Source organism: Austrofundulus limnaeus, unplaced genomic scaffold, assembly GCF_001266775.1.
Source record: "Austrofundulus limnaeus strain Quisiro unplaced genomic scaffold, Austrofundulus_limnaeus-1.0 Scaffold267, whole genome shotgun sequence".
NCBI lineage: Eukaryota > Metazoa > Chordata > Actinopteri > Cyprinodontiformes > Rivulidae > Austrofundulus > Austrofundulus limnaeus.
In genome coordinates, this window is record NW_013952669.1 from 133,311 (window position 1) to 145,693 (window position 12,383).

General features: G+C 38.8%; 1 protein-coding gene across 3 annotated transcripts in view; it reads left to right on the forward strand.

Annotated features, from left to right (window-relative positions):
- Positions 1–28: 28 nt before the first annotated feature.
- nell2a (neural EGFL like 2a) overlaps positions 29–12,383 on the forward strand; it is a 137,989-nt gene continuing 125,634 nt past the window's right edge. For 2 of the 3 annotated variants that reach the window (XR_001311236.1, XM_014020820.1), the window contains exons 1-2: positions 29–470; positions 646–774. Coding sequence is in view for 2 of the 3 variants with exons in the window: in XM_014020820.1 (XP_013876274.1) it covers positions 419–470; positions 646–774 (181 nt within the window). In the remaining variant the exon portion in view is untranslated. The remainder of the gene's footprint in view (positions 471–645; positions 775–12,383) is intronic. The other variant, XM_014020819.1, reaches the window with a different exon arrangement.

Below are 12,383 nucleotides of genomic sequence, written 5' to 3' on the forward strand. Positions count from 1 at the left end.
CCCCCTCCCTCCCTCCCTCCACCTGCTCCATCAGTCGCAGTTCCCAGCTGCTGTCTGTCGGATCCCCGGTTCGAGGCAGGGCAGCTCGGACTGTTTGTGCTTTCTCTGTGATCCACCTGTGCGTCTCGGATGCTGCTGCGTTTCATGGCATAGTTCCTGCTCCTTGCACTTTTCCCCTCTTCTCTGGATTTTGCACTTCCATTTTTTTCCGCCTCCTTCTTCTCCCCCTCCGTCGTTTCGCATCATCATCGGCCATCTAAAGTTGCTGATGATGCCTCCGTTCGTCAGCGTTTGGGATCTGTAACAGCCTCATGTGCAGAGGGTGATTTTAATGACCCGCCTGTGATTTAAACAACACGCTCTGTTCTTGATTAAAAAACAAAAACATGGACTAATTTCTTGTTTTATTACAGTCACCATGGGATTATTACAGCTGTTTCTGGTTCTCTGCATATTTTGCACCTCGTCAGGTAGGACAAATTGATGTGACTGCTTCTGCGGAAATAAAATGACATAACAGTGAAGAGTTCATTTGCCTGCAGGAGTAACAATGCAGATGATGTTGGATATAACTGATCATGATGTTGTATTCGCGATGACGTACGTTATAACAGCGGTAACAATGTTTGTGTGTTTGTGAACAAGTTGTAGGTTTTGGGGTCGACCCTGCCCTGCGGATCAGCGTGTTTGATGAACTAACTCTTGGAGAAGGCTTTGATGGAGTTACTCAGGTCCAGGGCTTCCACAGCGAGTCTAGAGCTTTCCACTTTCAAGGTACTGACACACACAGTTGCTGTGATTTGCTGGGGATAAAACCCTTCGTGTGAAGCAGAGGATGCTTTTATGAAAACTGTCACAAACATTTGTTCCCAATGCTGTTCTCACAACTTTTTAGGACTAATATATCAAGAAGGAGCCCATATCTACCTCACTGCCTGTCGGTGTAGTTCTATATTCACAGCAGCAACAGAATGCATGGATTATTATTTTTCTCTGTGACAAGAATGAGCCTCGGGGGGCTTTCCCACCTGCCTGAACAATAGGCAATATTAGGTCATGAAACAGCGAGGGGTCCAAGGAGGAGGAGGCGGTATGGGATCATGCAAAGAAACAGTGGAAAAAGTGATTCTAATCAGATTAGGCAGGGACACAAGCCGTGTGTTTTGAGTGGCAATTTAGCAGCAATCTTCTGGAAAAGGGGTCTGACTAGTTCTGATGGTTTTCGTTCCACCAAAGAAGAAAAGGGACGAGTGAGTCTTGCGTCCCGGGAGCTGGTTGATGGATAGATATGTGGTGGAAATGTGCAAAATGGAGATGTCAGCGCCGCAGCCGTGCTTGACTGCTTACGTGCATGTTTTATTCATGTCAGACACTCATCACCATTCAGATGTTAAGAGCCCAGTCACGAGGAGGGAGATCATAACCCTGATAAAAGTAGCAACAAAGGGAGATTGGCCCATTGTATATGGGTGAAGGAGACTGAAAAGTGTGGCGAGACGTACGAATGATCTCTGGGATCACACAAACATTCCACCGTGGCATCCTTGTGTTCGGAACACAAGGATGCGTTGCTGATGTCTTCCCAATCTTCTTTCTCCCACGGCCGCTGAGACGGCATCGCTTCTCTCACGACACAGCAACTCCAGCGTCTTTGAGAAGACGAGGGCCCGTTTGATGTTCTCTGTGTAGACGACACTCAAAGTTGCTCTACGCCAGCAGGTAGTGGAGTGAAGAAGAGAGTTAGAGGAGGGCGTAGATACGCATGCAAAAAAAAAACAACAAATGCTTTTGTGACAAAATTTAAAAAAAGACTTCTTTGTGACTGGCACCGCTCCAGTATCAAGCCCTCAATATTTCTCTGCCTAACCTCTGCTGAGTTACATCCAGCCGCCCGGGGTAGAGAAGGCAGTGCGTTATTTATGGCAGAGCTCGCCTCCATCCTTCATTTGGGATGTCTGTGTTAGGTCGGTGATGCAGGGTGAGGTAGGATAGAGTGGGTGGGTGGGGGGAATGCATTTTGGCAAAGCAGACCTGGGTCCTCCTGCATTGTTTGTTAGCAGAAACAGGCACATTCTGGTCGAGATGCAGAAAAGGAGCGAGCTGAAATGAGAGGGAACCGACGAGAGAGCGAGCGAGCGAGCTGTCTGCCAGCTGTTTGATAGACTGTGTTGATACCTCGTGTATGGATGCTCGGCTGGCTGGGCCCCGGCAGACAGGCCCACAGTGACATTCCGACGCTCATTAGATAGCAGGCAGAACATGTCCACGGCTGTCCCCCTCGGTTGCCTTCCTTACCAGAAGGGGAAGGCTGTTATCTCCGTGTCCTAGGTGGAGGCAGAAACATTCATACAGAAGTAGACGTCGAACAGAGCAATGCATAAAACTAGAATAGTTCCTGGAGAAACTATGAGAGGATTGCCAGCTCTGCAAAACTCGTCCTGTACATTTTGAACATGTTTGCTGTTTAAAGAGGTTCTGACAGCAGTCCTAAAGATGTATTTGATGTCTGATTGAGATGTCAGCAACTTGTTTGCCTTTTTTTCTTTCAATAGGTGTCACAAAATGACTGTTGCAACTCATTTTGTATGTATTTTGGCAAAATTTGTGCCTTGATTCATGAAATATTTTTGCCAACAGACATTTTTCTACATTATTTCTGCCACTTGTAAGACTCGAATACTCTAATAAGGTGGATCAGTTGTTGTAAAGCTCTTTAACACTTTGTTTCACACTTTAGAGTCATTCAGCATATGTAAAATGTGCTGATTTCCAGCAATGATGTGGTAATTGAGGGTTACTTGGACAGCCATTTTGTGTCTGAGTTGGACAAAAGTGTTGGACAGTGACAGAGGACTGTCCAATGATGACTGTCTTAGAGATTTATAATGTTAATATCAGTGGTTCATGGGATACTTTAAAGAGCGTTCAGGTTTTAAAGGCTTTGAGGCCTTGCCCATTCATTTCCAATGGCATTTTTAGGGTGTCTGTCTGCCTACTGCATCACCATGGTAACATTGAATGTACATTTGAGGAAGAACACACTTCCCCTGACCGAGCCGGTCGTTTTGATGTATAACTTGATTTGATTTGATTTATTTATTTAACAGGAAAAGATTATTAAAAATCAAGCCTGACTCAGCATAATTGCTGTTTTACAGCAGGTTCCTACGGTTCGGGCCGCATTAATGGTGAAAGTTCTGGGATGAATAATAAATAAATAAAGAGTCCAGTTTAGAGGTGGATAATAATAGGTTGCCATTGTTTATGGCAATCCTAATAAAATAATCTTTGACCATATGGGTGCATATGTGGTCGTTCCTACTTGGAATACTCATTTGAGCTCCATCTACGTGTGTGTGTGTGTGTGTGTGTGTGTGTGTGTGTGTGTGTGTGTGTGTGTGTGTGTGTTTAATTTCTGCGTGCTGTTAGGCTGCTCCTGCTGATGCTTTTGAAGGTAGCTGTCAGCGCTACATTGCATGGCATTAGGAAGAGGTTGACCCCAAGGGACGGCAGGGAGAAAAGCCCCCCCAGGCTACGCTGATACTCTGCCTCGCTTCGAAATTATCACCTCATCAGCACTTCCCCCCACAGTTTTAGCACCAACACAGCCAGATATTAGCTCTGGATAAACAAAACAAAAAGAGAGAAGGGAGGACCACACCCAGAAGCACCCCCCATACACACACACACACAACGCTCACACTCATACATCAGAGTGGTTTGTAGCACCATTTAGGTGCTGCAGTTGTGTTTCTGTGTATGAATGTGACTCCTGCGTGCCTCTGAATTCTGATTTTTACACCAGATGTTTGATTGCTGCCATTAAATTGTTTCCATGTTTGTTGTGCTGACAGTGACTGCGGCAACAGTTAGGTGTTAGGTGCAACAGGATGGAGGAGACTCATTTATAATAAAGCATTCTTGTGTGTATGCGATTGTATAGTTTTTTTATCTTGTCGGGGTGTGGGTGTGGAAGGCAAAACAAACTGTGGCTGATGTACAGGTCCTGTCCGGGAACAGCGTTTTGTAAATATGCAAATGTTTTTCGTTGTTTCAGCCTTGTCTCCATGTAAAAATGTTGTTTTAGGAGCCCTCAAAAGGAGATCTTTTGAATCCATAAGGACAAAAAAAAAAAAATCTTAAAACACACCTTTGGGTTCGTGTGTAGACAACCAAAACACAACCTTTCATCCTGAAATTGTTCATCATGTCTTTGGATTTGGACTGACACGATTCCAAGCGAATACTGTCCTACTCTTTTGTGCTTTTGTTATTTAATGACACAAAATATAAGTTGTACTTTGTCGTCAGCTTACAAACAATTCAGATTTTGCTCTTGTTTTCACCATCCTTGTTTCTTTTTGTTGTGTTTACAGTTTGTATCCAATGGACAGTGGTGGGCATGGTTTCGCTAATCAGCTAACAGCTAATAGTAGAAATACGTTTTTACTTAGCTGAATAGCTTTTCATACATGTCAAGTTAGGGGTAGACATAAGGATTTTTTTCAGGTTGTCCAGCAGACAACCTGTTGACAAAATCTGGTTGTCCGCAAAATATTTTGGTTGTCCAAAAAAAAAAAAAAAAATAAAAATCTCAATTAAAATATAATTTAATAGGTAGCCTATATTGTTCTGTATACAAAGTTTACAGTATAAAAATGTTAATGCTAAATTAGGTTTTGGACACTTTAGGTCTGCTAACAACATTCTTTTTTTTTTTCTTTTTTACAAAACTGTATTGTACACATTAAAGAACTAATACAGCGCCCCATGCAGGCCTGGCATACTTACTACAGTTTCCATGTGGATGAAAACATTCTTTTAAAATGGGGCCATTTTTACATGGTAATTTTTAGAAATGCCATATAAAACAACTGCTTTAGAAAAACATATTTTCTATGTGAACAAGATCATTATGCTGTTCTAGATTGAGGACTGTTACATAGATGTGTTTACAGTAAAAATGGTAAATGTTCCTGTGTCTAAAAGCTAAAATATTCTGTGGATGTAAACACTTAGTAGGCAGCATTTCTTATGTCAAAGTTTTATATAGAGACTCCTTAAGTAAGTATTTATTTATACTACCCATTTAACCAATCGTTTAGTTTTTAAAATCAACTAAATGTACTTTCTTTGTACCCAACATGTATCAGGTAAAGGGGAAATGAAGTGTAAAATGGAAATAAAAACAAATTTGCAAATTGGATAAAATCTATATTTAACAGTAAATAGTGAATTGTATGTAGATAAATAAAATTGTTTTTCAAATATGGTTTTATTTAATTTACAGTCTAATTTGTTGATAAGATAAGATAAGATAAGATAAGATAAGATAAGATAAGATAAGATAAAACTTTATTGATCACACAGTGGGGAAATTTGCACATGATGAAAGCCTCATTGATAAAACTCAGGTTGCGAAATAAAATTAGTTTGATTCAGTGAATAATAAATTTAAAATTGAGGCTAAATTCCCTAACAGTGTATGTAGAACATACAGTAAAACAACAAACAACTCTTCAGTCATATTTTATCTACAATAGAACAATCAATGTCAATCAAAGCTAGAGAAAATGATTACAACTATAACTATATAATATATTTTTATGTAATACATTTTATTTTAAATAATTCTTAAACGAAACATTAAGATATATTATATAGTTATAGTTATAACGCCTTTTTAATGTTAACTATAAATCTTTTGCTGATCTTTTCCAAAAGCAATGCAGGACTTTCTGTTTGTGCTTACTTAAGAAAAGTTTTTGTTTTCTGGTAAAGAGAACAATCCTTAAACAGTGGGAGTCAAAGCAGTAAGTTTTAGCTTAAGCCAACGTGAAGCCTTTAAAGTCTGAGTCCGTCAAATCAGTGGGATTTTTCTAAAAGTAAAGAGTTCTGAGGAGGAAAAAAAATCTGTCTTTGTTCTTCAGCTGAGAGCATTTCATTGTAAACCACTGCAGTTTGATGTTAGCAGAAGGTGAGAATTTAAAGCAAACAAGCAATAAAAAAGTTTAACTGGGAAGAAAAAATAAAGAAAGAATCCATCAACTACTTCAAAGTTTAGAATTCTAAATTAAATTCTAGAATTTTTGCATAAACAACACTTAAAACTTTGCCGTAGGAAGAAATTTATGTGTGACTTAATGATAATTGTGCACATTGCTATTTTTAATTTCATACGCTTTAGATTGTAAATGACAAGTGTTAATGAAGGTAGGACCCAAAAATGCAGACTCACTTGACATATCATTCAAAATCTACATTTTGTTTTTTTACATGGAGTCTGTAGGAGTGCTGAAAGTTTTAATTTAATATTTCCTGGTGCTTCATAGATACCTTTATATTCTTTTTGCGTCATAAGGCTTCTTTTGCACTGCAAGGACTGGCCCAGCCCAGCCGAGGTTTACGTCCGGTTCTGAGTTTTTGCATTAGCCCCACTGGGGTGATTACAGACTACGGACAGGTATGAGTGGCAGGCTGGAAAAATACTGGAAAGCTGACTGAGGACTATATGAAACAGGAAACTAAACAGGAAATAAGAAAATAAAACACAAAAATACCAAACAATGAAACACCCTGAGAAAAATCGAACAAAAAGAACCATAAAGCACTGACCAAAAAACATTTTTTTTTACTTAATTTAATATGAAAATAGATTTTAAATCAATTGTAAATTTAAATTTGGCAATTCAATGCAACCAAATAAATACATTTAAAAAGCAAAAGACTGACTTGCTCTGTTACAGCTTTAAGTAATGGGACTACTGCAAAAACAGTGGTCTATAATTCTGTATACAGTGTCTTTTTGCACTAAAAATTCAGCTGCTACTGTCCAAAAATAATGTAAAAACTGTAAATATCTATTATTCTGTCCATCCTACTTTTGCGTTCTATTGTACTTTATTTATAATATCTCGGACTGTCGGTAAATACAGGAACTGCAATGTAAGAATTTCATTGCACAGTGTAACTGCTTGTATGCTGTGCATATGACAATAAAACTCTTGAATGTTGAATCTAATGAGAAGATTAGCTGCAGCTGTGACTAATGAAACCAGGAACAGGTGTAACTGGGCATTTCAGGACAGTGAAGTTAAAGCTGGCAATGGAAAATAGTGACAGGAAGTGGTAGAACAAACTGAACAGAAAATACAAAAACTTAAAAGAAATAAACAAGAAACATACACCTCAAAATAGTAAACAGAACACACACAAAACAACAGATCATGTCAATAACCATAAATCTGTAACAAGGATAAAAGTATGTTTTTGAGAATTAAAAAAAAAAACCCTGAATGTTCATTTTCCTGTTAGTGTTGGGTGAACAATAAAAAAAGCAACCATCAATCTTGTTCATACCACCATATTTTACTGCAAGTTACCAAAAGTCAGATAACTTTTAAAATCCAGTCTCCTCACTTCGTGTCATTTTTTTTTCTGTTGCATTCACAAAAAAGTTCCCCGATCCTTCCAGTCTTATGACTGACATTATCCCCAGCTCCCTGTGGTCAAAGTCATTTTTGCTCACAGACTTCTGAGGCAAACCTGATCCTCCGGTCCACCACAGGAGCACCAGTGACCATAGAGAGAAAGTGATTTCTATCCCCTCAGGGTGGTTCTACACTTGTGTGACTGGAATGCTGTCATTAGCTCTGTGTATGTGTGAATGTCAGACAGGCAGCCACCGAGGAGGCGATCTGAGAACTGGGCAGAAAATGCTGGCCAAAGCAGTCCTAGAGGTGCCCTTCTCTCCGTTTAGTATTTGTTCCAGGAGAGTGGAGCCACAGAAAGAGGAGGAGGAAGAGGAGGAGGAGGAGGAAGAGGAGTGGATAGTTCAAAAAATGCAAATTGCCTGACAGAATACAGCCTTGGTCAGAATCACTAAATGTGCAACATGTAGAAGATCAACATACAGACATAAAGCAACTGAGCAGGTGATTATTGTTGTAACTTTTCCAAACTTACTGAACAACTAAAACATTTTTATGGCTTGAATATAAAAAAAAAAACAATATTAGCTGACACTTCTTATTAATATAAATAATGGTCTGAAGCACCTACCTGTTTAAACGTTTTAAAGCTTATAGAACATGTCTGCTAGATTTTTTTGTGTTTTGAATTTGAGCTTTTTCATATAAACAGGAATCCTTTTTTCATGTCGCAATTTGTAATTATTTTCCAAGATTTTTATTAGCTAGTGTGTGTTTCACATTTCCGTTTTTCATTTAAGCACTTTTGCCTTTTGTAATATTCCTTCGCTGATAGATTCTAGACACGTGTTTTCCAATGTTTGTCCTCCAGGGTCTGTATGCTTTAAATCAGGGCTATTCAACTGGTGGCCCACGGGCCACTTCTGACCCGTGGGCAACTTCAGTCCAGCCTGCCAATGAGTTTATTGACAAAAAAAACAACAACTTTTGTTTAGACTTGAATGACAAATATTTCAGTCAGAGTGATATTCCTGCTTTATCGATGATCTAAACTGAATGATTATGAATTCTAACAATGTTTAGATTCATGATGGAAGACTGGGAATCTTCTCAAGTATCTAATAGGGTAAATTGAGAGAATGCTGACATGATGATTATGTTAAATATTAAACAGTAAAGGTTTTAAAAAACTTAGATTATTTACTGTAAATCTTGTGGTTGACTAGCCTGAGGCGATCAACGTAATGGACTAATTAGCAATCACCATTTTTATTTCTAACATTTTTGTTCACAAATTTAAGATCTAGCCTTTTTTTTCATTTATCACAAGTATTTGGATTAATTTCTAATTTAACACCAGAAAGTCAGCAAGCTGTTTAATTTAACTGTCAGGATTTATGAGTTAATGGTTTGTTTGAGTTGCTGCGTTCACACCGAATGCGATTTCAGCGTCAAAATTGCATCCAACGCTTCAAGTTGGTTGCTTGTGCACTTTGTGGTCAGACGCAGGTCAGCTCTTGAAGCGCTGCACGGCAAGAGCCTCCCCACCCCTCCCTCCTCTGTTGGGCTCTGTTTAATGTCGGACGAGGAAGTGGCTTTGCTTTATTTACAGAGAGCAAGAGCATGTCACGYTCATCAGATAATTAATTCATAATTAATTCACCAGATAATTCAGAGACATTCTGTGTTTCAATCACCCAGGAGGTGCGGCAGAGGCTCACAGCTCGCTTTCAGGACTATTTTTGTCCGAGTCCAGTCTAATGAGTCGCTGCCACACATTGGTGAGGATATCTCCTGTCAGGACACCGACTGCAGGCACTCAATTTCAGCTAAAGAGCTCCTCTCCATCTGTTTCAGGTTAGTGGACATCATTCAGTAAACTGTCCCRTCGGGAAATMTGTCRCTACGTCACACAGTGGAGTCTCTCTGATTGGTTGACGCGGCGCGTCGAGCTGCAAAAGTTCAGATTTTCTAACTTCAGCGATTTGCGCATCAAGCACGTCGAACGCTTAGATCATTCAAATCTCGCTGCTCTAATCGCGCTTGAGGCGCAGCAGCACTTCCCAACGTTGCTTGAAGCGCGTCCACCATAGACTTTGCATGTAAACCTGATGCTCCTGATGCTGAAATCACGTTTGGTGTGAACGCACCATAAGAACAAAGTGGACTGCTGTCATCTTAAAGCGACTTCGATCTTCAAACTGTTATAAAGGTTTTTGAATGCTCTTTTATACACCCTTACATTTAAATAATCTAAATTTCTCCAAACTGAGGTTGGTCACATAGATATTCACAACAGGTAGGATATTAAATGTTTATTACCTTTCCATCAAACTCCGCTTCCAACAACCTGACCTATTATTTTATGATGATTTGATAGGTTTTTGTCTTCTATTCAACTTCTGCACCACATTCCATCCTAATACTAGTTTAGTTAATTTAAATCATTTATTCATTTCATTAAAAAAATACAAATCAAAAATAAAATGAAAGGCAGCAGAAAGAAAAAAAGTCTTATATTTGCCCATTTAAAAAAAAGAAAATAAACTCAAACAATAATAATCTTTAATAAGTAGAAATAAAGCCAAACAAAAACATCAACAACAACAATCCTTCTAGAACAACAATTAGTATGAATACACATTATACTATTTCATATTTCTTCAACAAACCAACTTTTATCATTCTCTTAAACACACACATTGATCTGGCATTTTTACCATCACTTTCCAGATTATTCCATAGTTTTATTCCCTAAATTGAAGTACACCGTTCCTTCAAACTGGTTCTCTTTTAACAAAATTTAATTGGATATTTAAAAGTAAATAAAGGTAATATGTTTTTATGAGCATTATACATAACCTGAAAAATATTCAACTCACAACATTTTAATAATTTCATTTGATAAAATATTGTATTTGATGGGTGACAGTAATGCTTTACAACATAGTGCATCAAATATTACATTAAATCCTGTACATATCCAATTTAAATCAGCTGTCACATTGCATTGTTTTTCATGGGACAGTTTCAACTACCAGGAGATTCCAATTTCACTCATTTTAGAATAAAATTTACCAGTGATTTTTCCTGGAAACTGATACGTGTTGGTACTGTGTCTTTATAGATGCCCACTCACTGCATTTTGTGTTAAGCATTACAAGTGCTGCTGCAGTCTATGTCAGCTTGTCTTCGTGCACATGCCCTCAACTGCATGTGAGTTAAAACGACAATCAAACAACTCATTGCCACTTTTGATGGTTTATGATGGTGTTGTCTTCCTTCCACTTCTCATTTCATTAGCGTGTTTGTTCGAACTGCTTTTGGCTCTGTGTTTTCTAGCCATTCTCGTGGCTCACTTACTCTTCCATGGCAGAGAGAAGGCTTATTAGCAAGATGTTGTTGAAAAGTTGTAGGAGGTATTGTTTTGTTCCGGGAAACCACTGGAGGCCTGAGAATGAAAGTCCTCATTATTCGCCTACAAAAGCAGACATAATCGTCTCATCTGAAATCAGTGATACTGCTTTTAGGCACATTTAGAAACCAGTCATGTAATGAACTAAAGATGAGCACGAACCGTACATGTACCTGTTCTTTAAATCATGACTGGAAGGAGGTTGCCATTTTTCCTGTGATTGTTGGTGATTTCCATTTGACTGAACACTGTGTGTCTCAAAGCGCCTTTGCTCCTCATCAGTTCCTCCTCTTAGCTAAACAACTGAACTAGATTAAAGGAATAGAATAGCTGCCTTTTTATGCCTGTGTTTCAGATTAAGAACATCTTATGTCAAACCTTGAAAATAACATTTTGTATTTTATATGTATCTAGCACGAGTCAAAATTCGCAGGACACCCTTTTATTTCAGAAACGAAAGGGAAAATGATCTGAATACCCCAGCAAGTAACGGGTAAGGGGACCTATCTTTTATGCTATGTTCAAAACATGGCCGCCACGGTGAAAGCTGCCATATTGGTTCAAAGTCAAATTTTTCTAATAGGAAGGTGGTCTTTTAGCATATCAAATATCAGAAGTGTCTCAGAAATCAGTTTTGATGTGTTCAATGGGCTGTCCCTGGTGTTGTGTGTCACAGGCTGTGACTTAATTCAGGGATGGCAGCTCACGTAGACCGCGGACCACGTTTGCCACACCCTACGTGGACGGTAAGCCATCAGTGTCGGCTGCATAAACGGCTGTGAAATGAGACGTTCTAGTTGACTGATAACGTATGTTTGCGTGACCATGCTCTGCCTTGTTACCACAGTGTTACGTTTTATATCACAAGCTTTCAGTTGTCTTTTTATGGTATAACTTAACAAAATTCAGTACTATTAAAAATTGTTACATGTAGATAAAAAAATAAAACATTATTAATTTGGGTTTAGTGCCAGTATCAGTGCTTCTAATTGCATTTTACTTAACATCTCATTGCAGCAAAAATTTCATCAGCTGTGTTGATAAACAAACATTTAAAAATGTATTATTTGGCCCTTGATAAATTTCCAGACTCCACCATAAAAAACTGTGCCATAGGGGAAAAAAAAACTTCATCGCCTTTTTTTTAAATTTAGTTTGCTGATGGTGCAATGAATCCTGGGGTATCATCGACCACAGGATACTCAGATGCAGCCTACATGTTTGGAGTTTGTCGGCGATATGACTATGTGGCTATGAATTGAGACAACCTATGGTGCTGCACAGTGACGTAAGCACCTGGCAAATGCGCACATGTCCAATATGGCAGCTTTTAAGATGGCGGTCTTGTTCCAGACACACCCTAAAAGGTAAGTTTCTTCACCCATTGCTTGCTGGTGTATTCATATATTTCATTTTCCCTGTTGTTTCAGAAATGAAAAGGTGTCTTGTGACTTTTGACTCACCCTACACACACACACACACACACACACACACACACACACACACACACACACACACACACACACACACACACACAC